Source organism: Panthera onca, chromosome B3 (assembly GCF_046562875.1).
Source record: "Panthera onca isolate mPanOnc1 chromosome B3, mPanOnc1 haplotype 2, whole genome shotgun sequence".
Classification (NCBI taxonomy): domain Eukaryota; kingdom Metazoa; phylum Chordata; class Mammalia; order Carnivora; family Felidae; genus Panthera; species Panthera onca.
In genome coordinates this window covers 17,711,820-17,731,974 of record NC_138344.1, presented here as the reverse complement: position 1 = coordinate 17,731,974, position 20,155 = coordinate 17,711,820, and the positions used below count along the sequence as shown (strand labels likewise).

General features: G+C 38.4%; 1 protein-coding gene across 5 annotated transcripts in view; it reads right to left on the bottom strand.

Annotated features, from left to right (window-relative positions):
- Positions 1 to 20,155, bottom strand: part of LRRC28 (leucine rich repeat containing 28) — a 180,658-nt gene that overhangs the window by 53,612 nt on the left and 106,891 nt on the right. For 4 of the 5 annotated variants that reach the window (XM_060617781.3, XM_060617780.3, XM_060617782.3 and 1 more), the window contains one exon: positions 5,892 to 6,098. The exons of the other annotated variant lie outside the window; for it this stretch is intronic. In XM_060617781.3, the coding sequence (XP_060473764.1) occupies positions 5,892 to 6,098 (207 nt within the window). The remainder of the gene's footprint in view (positions 1 to 5,891; positions 6,099 to 20,155) is intronic. 5 annotated transcript variants of the gene reach the window in all.

Here is a 20,155-nt window from a genome sequence, read left to right as displayed (position 1 = left end):
GGCTCGCTAAAGGATGCCCTTCCACAGCCAGTTTGTGCATGGGCAACCTCATGGTACATATATCTATTATTCATCATTAAATAAGCTGTGAACATTACTGAATAATCAGGCTTATTCATTATGCAAAAGAAACCAGGTACACCTGGTTTAAAAAAAAAAAAAAGCCTAAGGTGGGGGAGGGGGGCAGAAACCCTTTCCTTTGTATTTTCCTACTTTCAAAAGCCCAGAGATGAGTCACAACTCTAGGAGCTAGCTAGTGTACAGAACTCTATTAAATCAACAAATACATTTCAAAATCTCTAGTGAACATCATAGCTTTCATTTCCCTGTTCTCACTGATAGTAAGCACTGTGGAAAAAGCTTCTGTTAGTAGACCAATCTGTCACTCAATTACCATTATTATGGTATAGTTAGAATAGGAGCATCCTTCTTTCTTAACGCATCTGTTCATCTTAAAAAGAATGTACTCCAAGAGTCATATGGTTTACTAGCATTACAAGTGATTTACATCATCCAACATACACCTTCTATGGTTGCTTTCTGAAGAGGCTGAAACATGACATTCTTTTAAGAGGCCCCATAAAAAATTGCTTTTCTTCTAGGTCAACCTTCTTTGGCAAGCAACTGAATTCAGTAAGTAACTCCCCGAAATAAGATTCCTACCTCCAACCGCAGGCAGAGATATTCTAGCACCTGTTTCTTAAGCCTTCAAGTTCCTGTACTGTGCTTGCAGAATCACATTTAGACATAAGAGACGCATATTTGAAAACTCTGGTTGTGTGTGTGTGTGTGTGTGTGTGTGTGTGTGTGTGTGTGTCCCCACATAGTATCTCCTAGCTATTGTAAAGAAGCGTCCTTATTAGCTAAGTCTCCAAGAGAAGTTCCGTTCTCTGAGGAAAGGCAGTGCCAGCAGCTGCATGCTTCATCTGACTCTGTCCTTGATGGTTCTTACCATTAGACAGCTTTGGTTTAAATTTTTTTTTGTAATGTTTATTTATCTTTGAGAGAGAGACACACACAGCATGAGTAGAGGAGGGGCAGAGAGAGAGAGAGAGAGAGACAGAGAGAGAGAGGGAGACACTGGACCCAAAGCAGATTCCAGGCTCTGAGCTGTCAACACAGAGCCTGACGTGAGGCTTGAACTCACGAACTGCGAGATCATGACCTGAGCCAAAGTCGAACGCTTAACCAACCGAGCCACCCAGGCGCCCCTAGACAGCTTTGGTTTATGAGAAAGGAGTTCGAAAAAAGGTAGCAAGTACACAAACACCACGGAAGGACAGCTACGGATTTATTTTTCTCTGAAAGACTCAACTGAATTCCCTTTCCAACGCCACCTTCACCGTATTAAAAAACAAACCAGAAAAGAAAACAACTCCCCCTCCCCCACAAAACCCACAAACAAGATGGAGAAAAGGGCTGATTTTTCTCTCGGATTCAACGTCCTCACCTTCACAGATGACCCTGTCTCCAAACTTCCAAAGCCCTCTCTGGTCGTCTCACCCACTTCTTTATGAAGATTCACCCAATACAACAAGATAGAAAGGCCACCCGTGCTTCCCAACCCTTTATTTCAGCTGTTCTCAGAGACTCAGTCCGAGACCAGGGCGGAGCACTGCTTCAGGCAGCCTGTTTCTTTCTTCGGACAATTTGCAGCCTCCTCCTCTTGCTCCTACATCTTCCTATGGCAAAAGCTAACCTACCTACCACGGGCCTGTGTCCCGCCAGGGCCGTGAGCCTTGTGAGCCGGGATGGCGCCCAGGGGAGTGTGAAACTGCTTCCGTCTCCTGGGCTGTCCGTGGCTCCAGGCTTGAGAGTTGCGGTCACCTCGACTGTTGGGAGGGACCCTCCTCAGAGCCCAGGGCAGATCCGCCTGCCTCTCACACTCTCTGACACCCTATCGACCAGTGCACAGAGGAAGCCTCTCCGAACGCAGGGCCAAGGTTTTGGAGGTGATGAGAAACCCAGAGACAGAAATTAACCTGCAAGGCTCTACTCACCGCTGAACCCTGAGTGCTGACGAACAGATGCCCACTTCCTTACCCATGCCGGCGTTTACCAGGGCACACAAAGAAGATGCGCCAGTAAATAACTAACTGAGTTGCCAAAGCAGAAAAGCAGCCAGGCAGTGTTTCGTGGACTGTGTCTTCTACCCAACGACCACTTCTATCACCGTGTACCAGCCACTGCCACTCCTGCCATCCGCTGCTGTAACGTGCAGCCTGACAGACAATGCCACTCCTCGGCACCACAAGCACTCACAGTGGTCAAGTTCCCTTGGCTTCTCTTTTATCCCAACACCCAACACCACTGCCACCACCACAACACACGTCTGGCTGTGCCACTGCTAAAACGACAGGTAAGAATGAGTGGCAAATGACCAGCATAATAAGGTGCCATGGTTGGACAAGCCTCAGTGAGCAAGGTAGAATAGGCAAGACAAAGGAGACTGGCTGCACTTGAGAAGGCCCCCAAAGGCTAAAGACTGGTAAACAAGATTTCATTTAGTTTAAAAAGTCCAATTGTATACAGGCTTCTAGGCTGAATCAGGGGTCCAGAGCTGGATGGCATTCTGGTCAGCGTACCTCTGGTATCAGACATGAAAACAGGGCTGCAGATCAGAGCCAGAGGCAGGATGGGGCCAGTTGTTGGGTGAATGGTTCAGACTTGAGACAAAGCATATGTAATGGAAGAAAGAAGACGACAAGGAAATCAAGTTGTTAGCAACACAACTTCAAAATGAAGGAATCAAGAACTCCACCGAGGTGGGAGGGACCAGGCAAAGTAAGAAGAGTGGCTAACACCAACGGAGAGCTAGATAAACTCTGGTCTTTGGCCTAAGCTGAAGATTCTTTTTACTACAGGATCTGCTAAAGACAGATTAGAAACAAGTAACTGGGAGCACCCGGTTGATGTCCAGAGTGGGCAGGTGAGACAAAGCTACAACTTCTGGCAGGCAGACCCTGCTAAGCAAATAGACAGAGACTGAATAGGGCCCGCTAGCATTTCCATAGGAGTGTATGAGTCCAAAATAGCTGCCCAAATTTGGCATTGAAAGTGGCCATATTCCCAAGTGAAGTCCCCTAGCAGAGGGATCATGCCTGGAATGCGGAGATAGCTTGTCAAAGTGGAAAGAATGTGGAGATGAGAATCAGACAGAGTTTGCAACTCATTCTGTCTCTCACTAGCTCACTAGCTGATTCTGGGTGGGTTACTTAACTTCTCTGAACCTCAATTTCCTCATCTGTAAAGTTAAGCTGTCAATAGGTTTTGTATAACAGAACAATAGGTTCTGTAATAATTAAATTAGAGAGCCTCTGTACCGTGCCTAACAGAATCCCTAATTCAATACATGATTGTTGTTACAAATACTTGCAGTAGCATTACTCATGGAAACACTCCTTATATATGTGGTCAGTGGTAACAATGACAGTAATAATAATCCTACCAACAATAGTATGGGCAACTTCAGATTTAACAAGCTAATCTGTTTCTGGTTACACCGGAGAGTCAAACCATGGTTGCTTCTAATGGAATTTCCACCTTTACCCCGAGGGCTGATGTTATACCACTGAGTTCTACACCACACAAATCAAATCATCACATCCTTCACTTCCCTCCCACACTCCTTTCCTCAATTCATTTATCAGCACTGACCCTACTGTCCTAGCAATCACTTGGTAGGGAGTTAGCGTTGGTATAGGCAGCAGCTCTTAGGAAGTGGTAAATACAAGTCCGGGTGGTTACTACAAAGGGTCTTGATATGAGAGGAGGACAAAACTTTTGTTTTTATTTTTCTTTAAAGAAGGCTTCCCGCTCAGCGTGAAGCCCAACACAGGGCTTGAATTCATGACCCTGAGATCAAGACCTGGGCTGAGATCAAGAGTCAGATGCCCAAGCAACTGAGCCACCCAGGCTCCTGAGGACAGAACTTTTAAAAAGCAGGATATGGTAATCCACAAGTTGTACCTTCTCTTTTGAGTCATCTGCATTTGTATACCACTTTATAGCTCTTATACATGAACTATCTTATTCAACTTCAAAATAACTCTAAAGTAAACAGGATAAATGCTATTATTTCTGGTTTACAGATACGGTAAATGAAGCTCAGAAAAGTTTCAGTGATTTACTCCAGGTCATGCACCATGGAGTGGTGGTACCAGGTTAGAACTCGGATTTTTGGATTTGTAGCTTGGTACTTGACCACTGTAATTGTTTTATAACCTGTGGTTCATGCAGCAGGTGCATTTAGTTTTTTAATCTCTTTATATTTAGTATTTTTCTCACTTGATTTTTTTAAAAAATTATTTTAAGTTTATTTATTTATTTTGAGAGAGACAGACACAGTGTGAGCAGGGGAGGGGCAGAGAGAGAGGGAGAGAGAGAGAACCCCAAGCAGGCTCTGCACTGTCAGTGCCGATCTCATGAACCATGAGACTAAGCCACCCAGGTGCCCCCTCACTTGATTTAAGTTTATTTATTTTGAGAAAGAGAGAAAGAGAGAGAAAGAATGAGCAGGGGAGAGGGAGAGAGAGAACCCCAAGCAGGCTCTGCACTGTCAGCATAGAGCCCAACACAGGGCTCAATCTCACAACTGTGAGATCATGACCTGAGCTGAAATCAAGAGTCAGACGTTCAACCAACTGAGCCACCCGAGAGCCCTGTGATATTTTTCTCACTTGAAAGAAAGCTCTGATTTCTTAGAAATGTAACCGGCTTCTGAAATGGCTTTATTTCATCTTGTTAATTTTCTAAGTATAGAATTTATTTATATTTATGGAAAAGTAATCTTCTTAAAGTGGATAATTATTTGTTATTATTCAAATTGATTTTCATGTTTCCCAGTTATTTTTAATTGAAAATAGTATGTGTACTGTATTTTTTATTATTTTTAAATGTTTATTTATTTTTGAGACAGAGAGAGAGAGAGCAAGTGAGAAAGGGGCAGAGAGAAAGGGACACACAGAATCTGAAGCAGGCTCCAGGCTCTGAACTGTCAGCACAGAACCCAATGCAGGGCTCAAACTCATGAACACTGAGATCGTGACCTGAGCTGAAGTCGTATGCTTAACCAACTGAGCCACCCAGGTGCCCCATGTACTGTATTATAGTGGAAATATTTCCTTTCAGGGGCTAGTAAATGATATACTCCACTGCCATGAGGCATAAATTATTCATTATAAAAAATGCTTTTATGAGTAAGATCATAGGAGGCTTACTGTGGTGGCTTAGGGTTCTACGGGGGCTCATATTTTAATTTTTTTTTTAATGGCAACTTTGTTTCTTACAAGCTAACAAAATACAATTCTCAGTGAAAATAAATGTATTGTATTATTAAAATGGGCCAGCTATGGAAATCTAGAGTGCATCATATATTATTTGTTAGCCAGTGTGACATTTCTAGCGCAGCAGGCAGTTCAGGCAATTTTAAAGTTTTAAAAATTGTGTAGTCTGGCAATTCTAATCATTCTAATCCAATACACATTGTTTTACATTGAATTCAACATCTAAACAGGTATCTTTGTACCAGTAGCTATCCTTCCAGATTGCTCAATATCCTCTGTTAATTTTATGGTCTTAAATGTATAATACAAACACATATGTTTTAATTCCTTTTTCAGAGCAAATCCTCTCCTGTCACATACGTTTTGTGTCTAAACAACATTTCAGCACAGATTTGTTATCAAATACGAGGTCCCTACCTGAAATAAACATTTTTGGTCAACTGGGAATGAATGATGCTTTGTTCACTACAAAAATGGATTCAGAGAGGCAATATTCAAGGTGAACAGAATGAAGGAAACCACCTTATCCTTACTAGTCAAGGAAGCAAAGGCTTTCCATCCTATTCTTTGGCTTTTTTGCTTTGCCATCCAAACATGATCACTTACCAAGTGGCAAAAACGCAAGACGGTTTCCAGCCATGGAGAGCTCATTGAGGCTGGGCAGCTGGCAGAGATGACGGGGCACACACCATAGACGATTTCGGTCCACAGTGAGGTACTGCAGAGAAAGGCACAGGTGAAGCCTCTCGGGTAAAGTTAGCAAACGATTGGTAGAAATGTCTAGTGTCTGCAGCTCCTTCAAATCGCCAACCTCTACAACCAAAATCAAAATTAAGATAAATCGCATTCTGATTAAATTAAGTGAATAAAATGAATCAATACTGTAACAGTTCAAACAAATAAAATCAGTAGCTGCCATGATTTCCAGAAACATGAATGCTGAAGTATGCAAATAATCCAACAGAGGTAGGTGTCTTTAAATTAGCCTGCCAACGTTTTTTTCTTAATGGAAAAGAGGGCTAGCTTGGAAAGGGGAGAGATACAAGGTAGTGAACATGAGCCAGAAGTCTGTTACTAGGGCTTCTGCTTCTTGATGAAATCGAAAGTTGTTGCTAGTGTGGGAAAAGAACAGTTACAGTCACTTCAAGGTGAAGTGACTTTGCTACTTTTGTGACTTCTATCTAAGTAAACAGTAGGAGACTTAAAAATATATAGTATCCCAGGGAGTGCATCTTGTTCATATGAACTAAACAGAAAAACTTTTGGACAAAAAATTAGGATGTCTTTTGGAAATTTTCACCATGGTGAAGAATATAATAAGATTAAATTATCGGTAGGTAACATTTTTAGATATTGTCCAAGCATGTGGTTCTTTATTACAAACCCACTCAAAGTGTACACATCCTATGAAGATTTACTTTAATTCCACCCAAATGAAGTCCTTCCATTTACTTCAATATGCCCTCATTGGCAATACCCATAGTTGTAATCTGTTCCACGGGGAGTACAATCATGCCAAGTCTGAAGGTTGGGAGGTTGTTACAAGGTACTTTGTCCTTCTCAGTTAAAACCACCCCCAAGCCTCTCTGGGCAGGGTAAGTTCTGCTAAGCGATCTCTAAGGAAAGGACATTTATTCCGTCAGGACAGCACAATCCACTCAAGCCTCTACAGGAAGCCCTGTGTAGGGCAAGTCTACTTCTTCCTCATCATGAACTTCCAAGTTGAAGACCTCAGTGGCCATCTCTTGGCCTTCTCTAACCCTGACCCTGTTCCTCTCAGGGTAAGGTTTCCTGCTACTTTACTGCACCCCATTGGGCACATCCCAGTTTGTTCAGGGCTAGGGTTAGTATTAGCAATGTCTTCTCTACTGGACAGAAAGTCTTCTACCCTCTTGGATGCCCAGTTATACAGATTACCTTTTCTTACTGCTACAGACCAGGGGTTGGCAAACTAGGGCTCTTCGGCAAACTCTGGCCCATGGTGCACTTCTGTACTGCTTCCAAGCTAAAACTGGCTTCTACATTTTGTTTTTATTATTTTTTTAATTTTAGACACAGAGAGAGTACCAACAGGGGGAAAGGGGCAGACAGAGAGAGAGAGAGAGAGAAAGAGAGAGAGAGAGAGAGAGAGAGAGAGAGAGAATCTTAAGCAGGCTCCATGCTCAGTGCAGAGCCCAATGCGGGACTCAATCCCACAACCCTGGGATCATGATCTGAGCCAAATTCAAGAGTTGGATGCTTAATGGACTAAGCCACCCAGACACCCAAGTTTTTATATTTTTAAAAGGTGATTGGGGTGCTTGGGTGGCTTAGTCTGTTAAGTGTCTGATTCTTATATTCAGCTGCAATCATGATCCCAGGGTCATGGGATTGAGCCCCACAATCGGGCTCTGTGCTCAGCATGGAGACTACTTGGGATTGTCTCCCTCCTGCCTCTGTCCCTCCCCTACTTGCATGTGCTCACTCTCTTGCTCTCTCTCTCTCTTTCTCAATAAATAAATAGATAGATAAAGATAAATAAGTAATAAAAGGTGGCAAGAAAAACCCAACAAAGGCAAAAAAGAATACATGGCAGAGACCGTATGTGGCCTGCAAAGCTTAAAAATATTCACTATCTTGCCATTTACGGAAAAAGTTGGTCAGTCTTTGTTAGAGACGGCTACCTGGAGTATTTTTAGTAACTATTTTTAATAAAAAATAGTACTAGTACAAAATGTATTAATTTCTAGTTATTTTTATATTACAAGGGATTTATGCTAGGAAATTCATACTTTATTCCACAATTTCCCTAATACTGGACAACGTATGCATTTGCAAAAGGGCAGGGAGGATTCAGGGAACAGTCTGTGATGCTTAATTGGAGTTTTGTTCTATTTGAACCAAACCGGTGCACACAGGAGTCAATTTCATTCTTGGTTCCATTAGCACAGCATTTCATTTAGGTATATCTGCCTATCTACCTACCTAATTCACACCAAAAAATGTTTCTGATTTGGGTAGTATGGGGTGAGGAAGTTGAGGGAAGAATCATTATGTTCTAGAACTGAGTAAATAGCACCAAGAAGCTTTCCTGACATCACTTTATAAAGTGATTATAGGAGTGAAATGGGATGGAAATACAACCAATCAGCTACAAACCACGGGGCAAGGTGCCAGAGAAAAAAGAGACCAGGTCTCCACCACTGAGAATTGCATTACGTATAAAAGACAATGCATGATAGGAGGTCAGAGAAAGAGGAGGTAGATGAGGGGCTGGAGAAGCTTTTGCAAAGCCTGGAGGAGACAACAACTTGAATAGGTGAAAAGAAAAATGGATATAGCATTCCCAGCAGGGGGCGGGGGTGGGACTGAAAGATCTGGAAAGGCATGGAAGTGAAATAACAAATACAGCACACACAATGGGCTATTTGGAACCTAACAAATATCTATGGGAGAAGAGTAGGAAATAAGTTCAATGTGAAAGGCTTCATGGAGGCATGAGTAGTAATGAATAGTGGGTAGAGAAGCTTGGGTTTACTGTAGTGAGAACACGACATTTCCTGAAGATTCTTGAAGACGAATAGCACTCTTTTGAAAAAACTAGAACGATGGATATATAAAAAGCAATGGAATGGAAAGAGATTCTAGGCTGAGAAAACAAGTAGACATTTGATGAGAACAGAGGCAGCGTGACAAATTCAAAGAATTCCAGAAACATTTTAAGAAAAGCATCAAGTATGCTTGATTAGAAACAGAAAATAGTGAAATAAAAACTGGTCAAGGATAATTTTAGCGTTTCTAGATTATTACACTCTAAGTATGGTGATGCCAATGTCAAAAACTTTATTTTTTATGAAAAGACTAAAATTATACCAATACTTTTGAATTGCAGCATCTATTAAACCATGTATTTAAAGAAATTTGAAAAATCTATCAAAAATCACATGGGAGCAAGCAAAATAAATTATTTTAATCATTATTTCCAAAATAATTAAAGTTGTAAAAAAGTATTTTGATGTGGCTGCAAAAATTACGAAGGCTTGCAATTATCTACCATTTTGATTCATCATTGCCTTATTGTATCATGAGATGGGGAAATAATACGTGATTATGATTTAAAATTTTCCATAACGTGATGATTTACTTTTTACAGTGGTAACAGATCAATATTTATACTCTGCTTTCGTAGACATGCACACATATTTCAGATACTAAAATTAATAACATTTCTGACAAAAAAAAAGGGAAACACAATACTGTCAGTACCAAAGGTCAAAGGACTAGGAACTGGAAGGATACGAAAAGCTGACATTTCTTACTTCCTATATGAGATGAATAAAAAGCATTTTATTAAATCTGAAACATGCAGGACTGCATATATTAAATGAACAAATACAACAAAAGGACGTTATTCTTAGTAGCTTATTATTTAGGCCTTTCAAACTGTTGCAAAAAACTCAAACTATTATTTCAACTGAAGTACTGAGTTGAGTACTATGTATGTGTTTGGAAAATTATTTTGTCATACTATGAAAGTATGTGAGGAAGAGAAACAAAATTAAATAGCTTCTAGGCAGACTCAATTAAGCCTGATTTTCATGACCATTTTATACCAGGACACAAATCTAAGACTACACATGGTTATCTTAACTTCAATAATTGATTAAAAAATATACTTGCTTAAGCTCAGCCAACGGAAAATACATTTTTGGAAAGTAATGGAGTCAAACAAAAAATCTGAGAATTTAACATTTTTTTAAGTTTATGTATTTATTTTGAGAGAGAGAGGGAGAGGGAGAGGGAGAGGGAGAGGGAGAGAGAGAGAGAGAGAGAGAGAGAGAGAGAGAGAGAGAGAGAATCTAAGGCAGGCTTTGGGCTGTCCGTGTAGAGCCCAATGTGGGACTCAAACTCATGAACCATGAGATCATGACCTGAGCTGAAGTGGGACACTTAACTGACTGAGCCACCCAGGTGCCCCTAAGATTCTAACTTAAACAAAAGAAACAGGAAATAAGCCTGGGGATAGCAATACTTCAGGAGAAATAAAGAAACAGAATCGTAAGTGTGGACTCAAGCTAAAAACTAGGCAACTGTCAGCCAAACATAAATCTAGCAAATGTGGTCAAGTTGTAAGATTACACTGAGGCCAGGACAATAGGATTCTCTTAAGTAACTCTGCTGCTCTTCCTTCATTCCTGAAAATCTGAGATTCCTGCTTTTATCAGTTCAGTCAGACTGAAAAACTTAGTGTTTCTTGTAGAGCAGGTATGCTGACAACAACTTCTCTTAGTTCTCCTTTATCTGGAAGTGTCATTATCACTGTAATTTCCTAAAGATTATTTTCATTAGATATAGAATTCTAGGTTGGCCCTTCTTTTCTCTCAGTACATCTTTAAAGATGTTCCACTGTCCTCCAGCTTCCATGGTGTCCAAGGAAAACCCCACAGGTACTTGAATCATTTCTTTAAGTACTTTCAAGATGTGTTCTTTGACTTTAGTCATTAACAGACTGACTATATCTGTACATGACTTTCTTTGGATTTATCCTAGTTGGGGTCACAGCTGAGTTTTTTAAGTAAACTCGACACTCAATTTGGGGCTTGAACTCACGACCCCAAGATCAAGAGTTACATGCTCTACCAATGGAGCCAGCCAGGCCCCCTTAGCTGCGCTTTTTAAACCTATAAATTTAGGTCTTTCATCAAATTTTCTAAGTTTTAGCCATTATGCCTTCAAATTTAAGAGTTATTATAACTGAGTAATCTAATAGACTACTTACTTTTCTTCTTTTAAGTTAAGATATGCATGACTGCTGAAGGCAAAAAACAAAGCATTATCTGGTATGATTTTCAATGTATGAAGATGTACTACTTCTGATAAGTATAACACAAAGGTCAGTGGAGGAAAGCAAAAGGAGTTTCCACAAAGATTTTGAAAGATACGTATAATGTGACTTCTAATGCAATAAGCCAAAAATAAAATAAATTTTAAAAGAGAGAAGCCTATAAAGCCAATAAATGAATTAAAATAGAATACTAAAACATATTTAAACAACAGGAAAGACAGGAAAGAGGGAATAAAGAAACAAAACTAGAGGTTACAAATAGGAAACTAATAATAAAATGGTAGGCCTAAATCTAAAGAGGTCAATAATAACATTAAAAGGAAATAGCCCAGGGGCGCCTGGCTGACTCAGTCAGAGAAGCACATGACTCTTGATCTTGGGGTTGTGAGTTCAAGCACCACATGGAATGTAGAGATTACTTAAATAAAAAACCAACAAACCAGATTTTAAAACAAAGACTGTAACAAGAGATAAATAAGGGCATTATATCCTAATTAAGGGGGTTATCCATCAAGAAGATCTAACAGTTGTAAATATGTATGCCCCCAACTTTGGAGTACCCAAATATATAAATAAATTAGTAATAAACATGAACTCATTGATAATAATACCATAATACTAGGAGGCCTTATCACCTCACTTACAGCAATGGACTGATTTTCTAAGCAGAAAATCAACAAGAAAACAATGGTTTTGAATGACACAGTGGACTGGATGGACTTAACAAATATATTCAGAACATTTCATCCTAAAGCAACAGAATATACATTCTTTTCAAGCACACACAAAACATTCTCGATCACTGGGTAAGGAAAGGGGAAAAAAATAGTTTCAAACAGAGAGGGAGGCAAACCATAAGAGACTCTTAAATACAGAAAACAAACTGAGGGTTAATGGGAGGGGGAGGGGGAAAATGGGTGATGGGCATTGAGAAAATGGGTGATGGGCACTTCTTGGGATGAGCACTGGGTGTTGTATGTAAGCAATGAATCATGGCAATCTACTCCCAAAACCAAAGAGCACACTGTATACGCTGTATGTTAGCTAACTTGACAATAAATTATATTTTAAAACAAAAACAAAAACAAAAAACAAAGAAACATTCTCCAGAATAGACCACATACTGGGTCAAAAATTAGCCCTCAACCTCAGTCGGTTAAGTGGCCAACTTTGGCTCAGGTCATGATCTCGTGGTTCGTGAGCTTGAGCCCCACATCAGGCTCTGTGCTGACAGCTCAGAGCCTGGAGCCTGCTTCGGATTCTGTGTCCTCAACTCTCTCTGCCCCTCCTCTGCTCATGCTCTGTCTCTCTCACTCTCAAAAATAAATAAAATATTAAAAAAATTGGCCCTCAACAAGTACAAAAAGATCAAGATCATACCATGCATATTTTCAGATCACAATGCTATGAAATTTGAAATCAACCACAAGAAAAAAAATAAAATTCGTGGAGGTTAAAGAATATCTAGTAAAGAATGAATGGGTTGACCAGGAAATTAAAGAAGAAATAAATGAAAAACTAAAAAAAAAAAAAAAAAAAAAAAAAAAGCAAATATCGTGAGGACACCAATATTCAAAGAGACTACTGGATTGGATTGAAGTACAAGATCTTAGTATAGAAGGAATCCATTTTTTAAATTTATTTTTTTATTTGAGAGAGAGAGAGTGTGTGTGAGGGGTAGAGGAAGAGGGAGGCAGAGAGAGAGAGAGAAGAGAATCTAAAGCAGGCTCCATGCTCAGTGCAGAGCCTAACATGGGGCTTGATCCCACGATCCTGGGATCATGACCTGAGCCAAAATCAAGAGTTGGATGCTCAACTGACTGAGTTATCCAGGAGCCCCTAAAAGGAATCCATTTTAAATATAAATACAAAGATTAAATATAAAGTGATAAAAACATGTATCATGCAAACAACAACCAAAAAGAAAAAAAAAAAGCTGGGCCTTCCAGTAGGATGAAGTGAGAAGATTGCCAAATCTTCTCCTAAAAAAGTAACTATAAACTATCAAAAGCAACCATTTCAGTACTCTGGAAACTGACCAAAAGTTTTCAACCAATGGAGAAGCACTTATTCATAAAAAACGACAGCACTTCCAATAAAAAGAGTGGAAATATGTGGGATGCTTGCTTGGGGTGGCTCCTATCGCTCCACCCAGCTTGGTTGGTACAATAGTTCTAAGATGGCAGGGCAGAGTACAAACAACCAGCAGTTTCACTGCTGGAGGGGGCTGACATGATTTGAAATGAAAAGTGAATAACCTACTGTCCTTAATAATTTGTCATAATCTTGGTCACAAGTGAACATGGGAGGCCAATGATTTTATGAGGCTGAGGGATGTTCTTGGTTGAGGCAAGCACTAAATTGGGCAGATAGGCCATTTAACAAGGAGGTATGGGATATGAAACAGGAAGAAATTTGACAGACTCTCCACATATACCACGCCGAGAGGAAGTCATGAGCAAACACAGGGAAGACCAGACAGGGTTCAAGTGATTTACAAAGTCTAGGTCTACAGAGAATTTGCAAGCATGCACATGGGAGAAAAGAGAGAGCCCAACAGAAAATAATAGGGTAAATCTGGAAACTGCCTAAATGTTAAATGGGTTTCTGAATCCACACACAGATCCACTGACAGAGAATAGAAGTCTTACTAGCTCAAGGTGTTCAACCACCAAGCTACATAGATCAAATCCTAATAAGTTAGTCTTAAAACTAAAACAAGAAGGAAAAAAAAAAAAAACACAGAGAAGTAAGTGGTCACACGCTGTAGGGGAAATGGATTTCATATTTTTAGTCCAGGCAAATTACTATGAATATCAAATTGGTACACAGAAATAGCAATAATCCTCATGTAGGAAAAAAAAATCAGAATCCAGAGTTACTACATTATTTAAAGTGTCCATTAAAAATTACAAAATATGTGGGGCGCCTGGGTGGCTCAGTCGGTTAAGCGTCCGACTTCGGCTCAGGTCATGATCTCGCGGTCTGTGAGTTCGAGCCCCGCGTCGAGCTCTGTGCTGACCACTCAGAGCCTGGAGCCTGTTTCGGATTCTGTGTCTCCCTCTCTCTCTGACCCTCCCCCGTTCATGCTCTGTCTCTCTCTGTCTCAAAAATAAATAAATGTTAAAAAAAATTACAAAATATGCAATAAGACAAGAAAATATAACCATACACAGGAAAACATTAATAAACAGAAAATGATTCTAAGTGGATCCAGATGTTGAATGTAGCAGACAATGACTTCAAACCAGCTATAATAAATATATTGAAAGAACTAAAAAGAATGGCACCTGGCTGGCTTAGTTGGTAGAGCAGGCGACTCTTGATCTTGGGGTTATGAGTTCAAGTCCCACAATGGGCTAGAACTAACTTTAAAAAATAAAAAAAGAACTAAAAATAACAAGTTCAAAGAAGGAAAGTATGATGACAGTGACACACACACACACACACACACACACACACACACACAAAACACCTAAAAATCAATTCTAAGAAAACTAGAAAATTCACAAATATGTGGAAATTAAACAACATGCTACTGAAAAACCAATGAGCCAAAGAAGAAATCAAGAGAAAAATTTTTAAAAAGCCTTGAGACAAATGAAAATGGAAATAAAATATACTGAAACTTATATGAGGTACAGCAAAATCAGTTCTAAGAGGGATATTCATAGCAAAAAAATTCCAACATCAAGAAACCAGAGAAACTCCAGCAATTTAATTTTATATCTTAAGGAACTAGAAAAAGAAAAACAAATAAAGCCCAAAGTTAATAGAAACAAGGAAATAATAAAGATCAGAGCACAAATAAAAGAAATAGAAAAGATTAATGAAACTAAGAGCTGGTTCTTTGAAACAATAAACAAAATGGTCAAACCTGTAGGTAGACTCACCAAGAAAAAACAAGAGGACTCAAATAAGATCAGAAATAAAAGAGGAGACTTACAACTGATACCACAAAAATACAAAGGATCACATGAGACTACTAAGAACAATAATATACCAACAAATGTAACAATTTAGAAGAAACGGATAAATTCCTAGAAAAATACAACCTACCAAGAATGAATCATGAAGAAACAAAAGATCTGAACAGACCATTTACTAGTAAGGAGATTGAATCAATAATCAAAAACATCCCAACAAAGGTTCAGGACCAGATGGCTTTCCTGATGAATTCTACCAAATATTCCAAGAAAAATTAACAGCAATCCTTCTCAAACTCTTCCAAAGAATAGAAGAGGAGAGAGCACTTCAAAACTCATTTTATGGGGCCAGCATTACCTTGATACCAAAACCAGAAATGCTCCAAGAAAAGAAAATTACTAGCCAATATTCCTGAAAAACAACACAAAAATCCTCAACAAAATATTAGCAAACTGAGTTCAACAATACATAAAAGGATCATATACCATGATCAAATGGGCACTAATCCCAGGGATGTAAGGATGGTTCAATATCCTCAAATCAATGTAATAACACCACATTAACAAAATAAAGGGTAAAAATCATATGATCATCTCAATAGATGCAGAAAAAGCATTTGACAAAATTTAACACTGTTTCATAATAAAAACTTTCAAAAAACAGGGCACAGAGGAAATTTACCTCAACATATTAAAGGTCATATATGATGCCCACAGCTAACATCATACTCAATGGTGAAAAGCTGAAAGCTTTTCCTCTAAGATGAGGAAAAGAAAAGAATGCCCACTCTTAACACTTTTATTAACATAGTATTGGAAATCCTAGTAAGATCGATTAAGCAAGAAAAAGAAACAAAAAAGCATCCCAACTGGAAAGAAAGAAGTACAACTGTCACTACTTCAGATGACATTATATAGAGAACATTTTAATGACTCTACCAAAAAACTGTTAAACTAATAAACAAATTCAATAAAGTTATAGCTTACAAAATCAATATATAAAAATCTGTTGCATTTTAATACACTAATAATGAACTATCAGAAAGAGAAATTTAAAAAACAGTTCCATTTCCAATTGCATCAAAAAAAAAAAAAAAACAACTAGAAATAAATTTAACAAAGGAGGTGAAAGACCTGTACATTGAAAACTATAAGACACTGATGAAAGAAACTGAGGAAGATACAAATAAATAGAAAGATATACTGTGCTCATGAATTTAAAGACTACTGTTAAAATGTCCATACTACCCAAAGCAATCTACAGATTCAATGGAAACCCTATCAATGCCATATCAATGGCATCCTTCACAGAAATAGAACATAGAATCCTGAAACTTGTATGGAACTACAAAACCCCAAATAGCCAGAGCATTCTTGAAAAAGAACAAAGTTGGAGGTATCACACCCCCTGGTTTCAAACTATATTACAAATGATAGTAATCAAAAAGCGTGATATTGGCATAAAATAGACATAAAAATCCATGGAACAGAACAGAGAGCCCAGAAGTAAACCCATGCATATGTGGTCAATTAATTTACAACAAAGGAGTCAAGAACAGACAATGGGGACAGAAGTGTCTTCAATAAATGGTGTTGAGAAAACTGGACAGCCACATTTAAAAGAACGAAAGTGGGCAACTATCTTACACCATACAGAAAAATAAACTCAAAATGGATTAAAGAATGTAAGACCTGAAACCGTACTCCTAGAAGAAAACAGGCAGTAAACTCCTTCGTATCAGTCCTGGTGATGATCTTTTTTGAATCTGACACCAAAAGCGAAGGCAACCAAAGCAAAAATAGCCAAGTGGGACTACATCAAACTAAAAAACTTCTGCATAGCAAAGGAAACCATCAACAGAATGAATAAGCAACCTAATGAATGGGAAAAAATATTTCTAAATTATATATCTGATAAGGGGTTAATGTCCCAAATAAGTAACTCCTACAACTCAACAGCAAAAAAAGACCCAATGTAATTTAAAAATGGGCAGATTTGAACAAACATTTTTCCAAAGAAGACATACAGATAAGACAGCAGACACATGAAAACATGCACTAATCATCAGGGAAATGCAAATCAAAACCACAAATGTGGTATCATCTGATATCTGTTAGATTGGCTATTATAAAAAAAGACAAGAAATAACAAGTGTTGGAGAGGATGTGGAGTAAAAGGGACTCTCTCATGCATTGTTGCTGAGAATATGAATTGGTGCAGCTACTACGGAAAATAGCATGGAGGTTCCTCAAAAAATTAAAAATAGAACTACCATATGATCTAGCAATTCCACTTCTGAGTATTTATCCAAAGAAAAATGTCCTCAAAATGATATATGCACCTCCTTGTTCACTTCAGTGATAGCCAAGATATAGAAACAACCTAAGTACCCATTGATGGATGAATGGATAAAGAAAATGTGTAATGGAATATTATTCAGCCATAAAAAGGAATGAAATCTTGCCATTTGTGACAACATGATAGACTTTGAGGGCATTATGCTAAGTGAAATAAGTAAGGGAGAGACAAATACCATATGATACCACTTATATGTGGAAACAAAAAAAAAGCTCATAGGGGCGCCTGGGTGACTCAGTCGGTTAAGTGTCCAACTTCAGTTCAGGTCACGATCTCGCAGTCCGTGAGTTCGAGCCCCGTGTCGGGCTCTGGGCTGATGGCTCAAAGCCTGGAGCCTGCTTCAGATTCTGTGTCTCCCTCTCTCTCTGCCCCTTCCCCGTTCATGCTCTGTCTCTCTCTGTCTCAAAAATAAACGTTACAAAAAAAAATTTAAAAAAAAAGCTCATAGATACAGAAAACAGAACAGTGGTTGCTGGGGGTGGGGATTAGACAGGCAAAATAGGAGAAGGGGGTCAAAAGGTATAAATTTCCAGTTATAAAATAAAGTCATACAGATTTAATGTACCGTATTCATGACTATCGTTAGTAATACTATATTGCATATTTGAAAGTTGGTAAGAGAGATGGGGTGCCTGGAAGGCTCAGTTGATTAAGCATCTGACTTCAGCTCAGGTCATGATCTCGCGGTTCATGAGTTCCAGCGCCACACGCAGAGTGTCAGCTGTGCTGACAGCTCAGAGCCTGGAGCCTGCTTTGGATTCTGGGTCTCCCTCTCTCTCAGTCCCTCCCCTGCTCACACTCTGTCTCTTTCTCTCTCTCAAAAATAAACATTTAAAAAAAAAAAAGGAAGTTGGTAAGAGAATAAATCTTAAAAGTCCTCATCACAAGAAAAAAAAATTTTATAACTATAGTGATGGATGTTACCTAGGCTTATTGCAGTGATCATTTTGCAGTATACACAAATATCAAATAATTATGTTGTACACTTGAAACTAATGTAATGTTATATGGCAATTATACCTCAAATAAAAATGAAAAAATGTCAATAGAAGGCAATATAGGAGATACAGAGGAACATAATAGATATGACTTGTGTAGAATACGAATAGCAAAATGTATGATGTAAACACATCCTTATCAACAATTACAGTGAATGTCAACAAACAAAACCCAATCCAACAAGAATGTCAGATGGTCTAAGAAACGCCATGTTGTCTTTAAGAAGCACACTTTAGATTTAACTTTACAAATAGGCTGAAAGTAAAACGGATGCAAAAAAACATAAACCATGCAAAAAACAACAAGAAGAGAAATAGACTAGCTATATTCATATCAGAAAAAATAGACATTAAAGCAAAAATATTATTAAGAGACAAATAGGAACATTTCATGACAATAAAACGATTAGTCCTTCTGGAATGTATAACAATTTATAAGTACATAGACTCTAAAGACCCAAACATACATAAAGCAAAAACTGACAGAACAGAAAGGAAAAGTAGAGCTTCTAATACATTATTCTCAATAACTGATAGAATATCTAGACAGAATGTAAACAAGGATGCATAAAACTTATACTACACTATCAACCCCATAGACCTAATTTGACATTTACACAACACTACAGCAGAGTATACCTTCTTTTCAGGTATACATGGTACATTCTCCAGTAAAGACCATTCACTCGACCAAAAAACAAGTCTCATATTTAAAGGTATTGAAATGAGGAGCACCTGGCTGGCTCAGTAGGTTAAGCGTCCGACTTCAGCTCAGGTCATGATCTCACAGTTTGTGGGTTCAACCTCCACATCAGGCTGTATGCAGACAGCTCAGAGACTGGAGCCTGCTTTGGATTCTGTGTCTCCCTCTCTCTCTGCCCCTCCCCTGCTCATGCTCTCTCTCTCTCAAAAATAAACATCAAAAAAAATTTTTTTTTAAATTTAAAGGTGTTGAAATCATACAAAGTATGTTCTGTAAACAAAATGAAATTAAGTTAGAAATCAGTACCAGGAAGAAGTCTGAGAAATTCCCATTATTTGGAAATTTAAACAACACTCTTCTAAACAACCCACAAATAAAAGAAATTATAAGGAAAATTACAAAATATTTTGATGAAATGAAAAGGGTGCAACATATCAGAATTTATGGGATACAGTTAAGGAAGTGCTGAGTGTAAAATTTAATGCCTTAAATGACTATATTAGAAAAGAAAGTTTCAAACTCCTTACCTAAACTTCCACCTTAAGAAATGAGAAAAAGAAGTGAAAACTAAACCCCAAGCAAACAGAAGAAAATAAAAAATGAAACTTATAAAAGTACACAGGTCCTATGGGATGGATGAAGGCTGGTGTACAAGGGGCACAGGAGAATCTCAGGGGATAACTGGAATTTGTCTGTGTTTGATGATGGTGGTGGTGACACAACCGAAGGGTAAATTTCTGTGTATGTTAAAATAAAAAATAAAAACAGTGACACATTATTTTCAAAAACAAAATTCTTTCTAAAAGTTAAAAATAAAATGTATATTAAGGCAAAATTTTAAAAATCCTATATATTGATTCTCTGGACATTAGAAAGAAGCAGAATAATTATTCTGGGTATAAAATTTACAGAATTCAATTAGTTCCTTAGCCATTTTTCTCTTTCTTCCTTCCTTCTTTCTTTCTTTCTTTCTTTCTTTCTTTCTTTCTTTCTTTCTTTCTTTCCTTCCTTCCTTCCTTCCTTCTTTCTTTCTCTTTCTTTTTGGTGCAAAACAGTGATT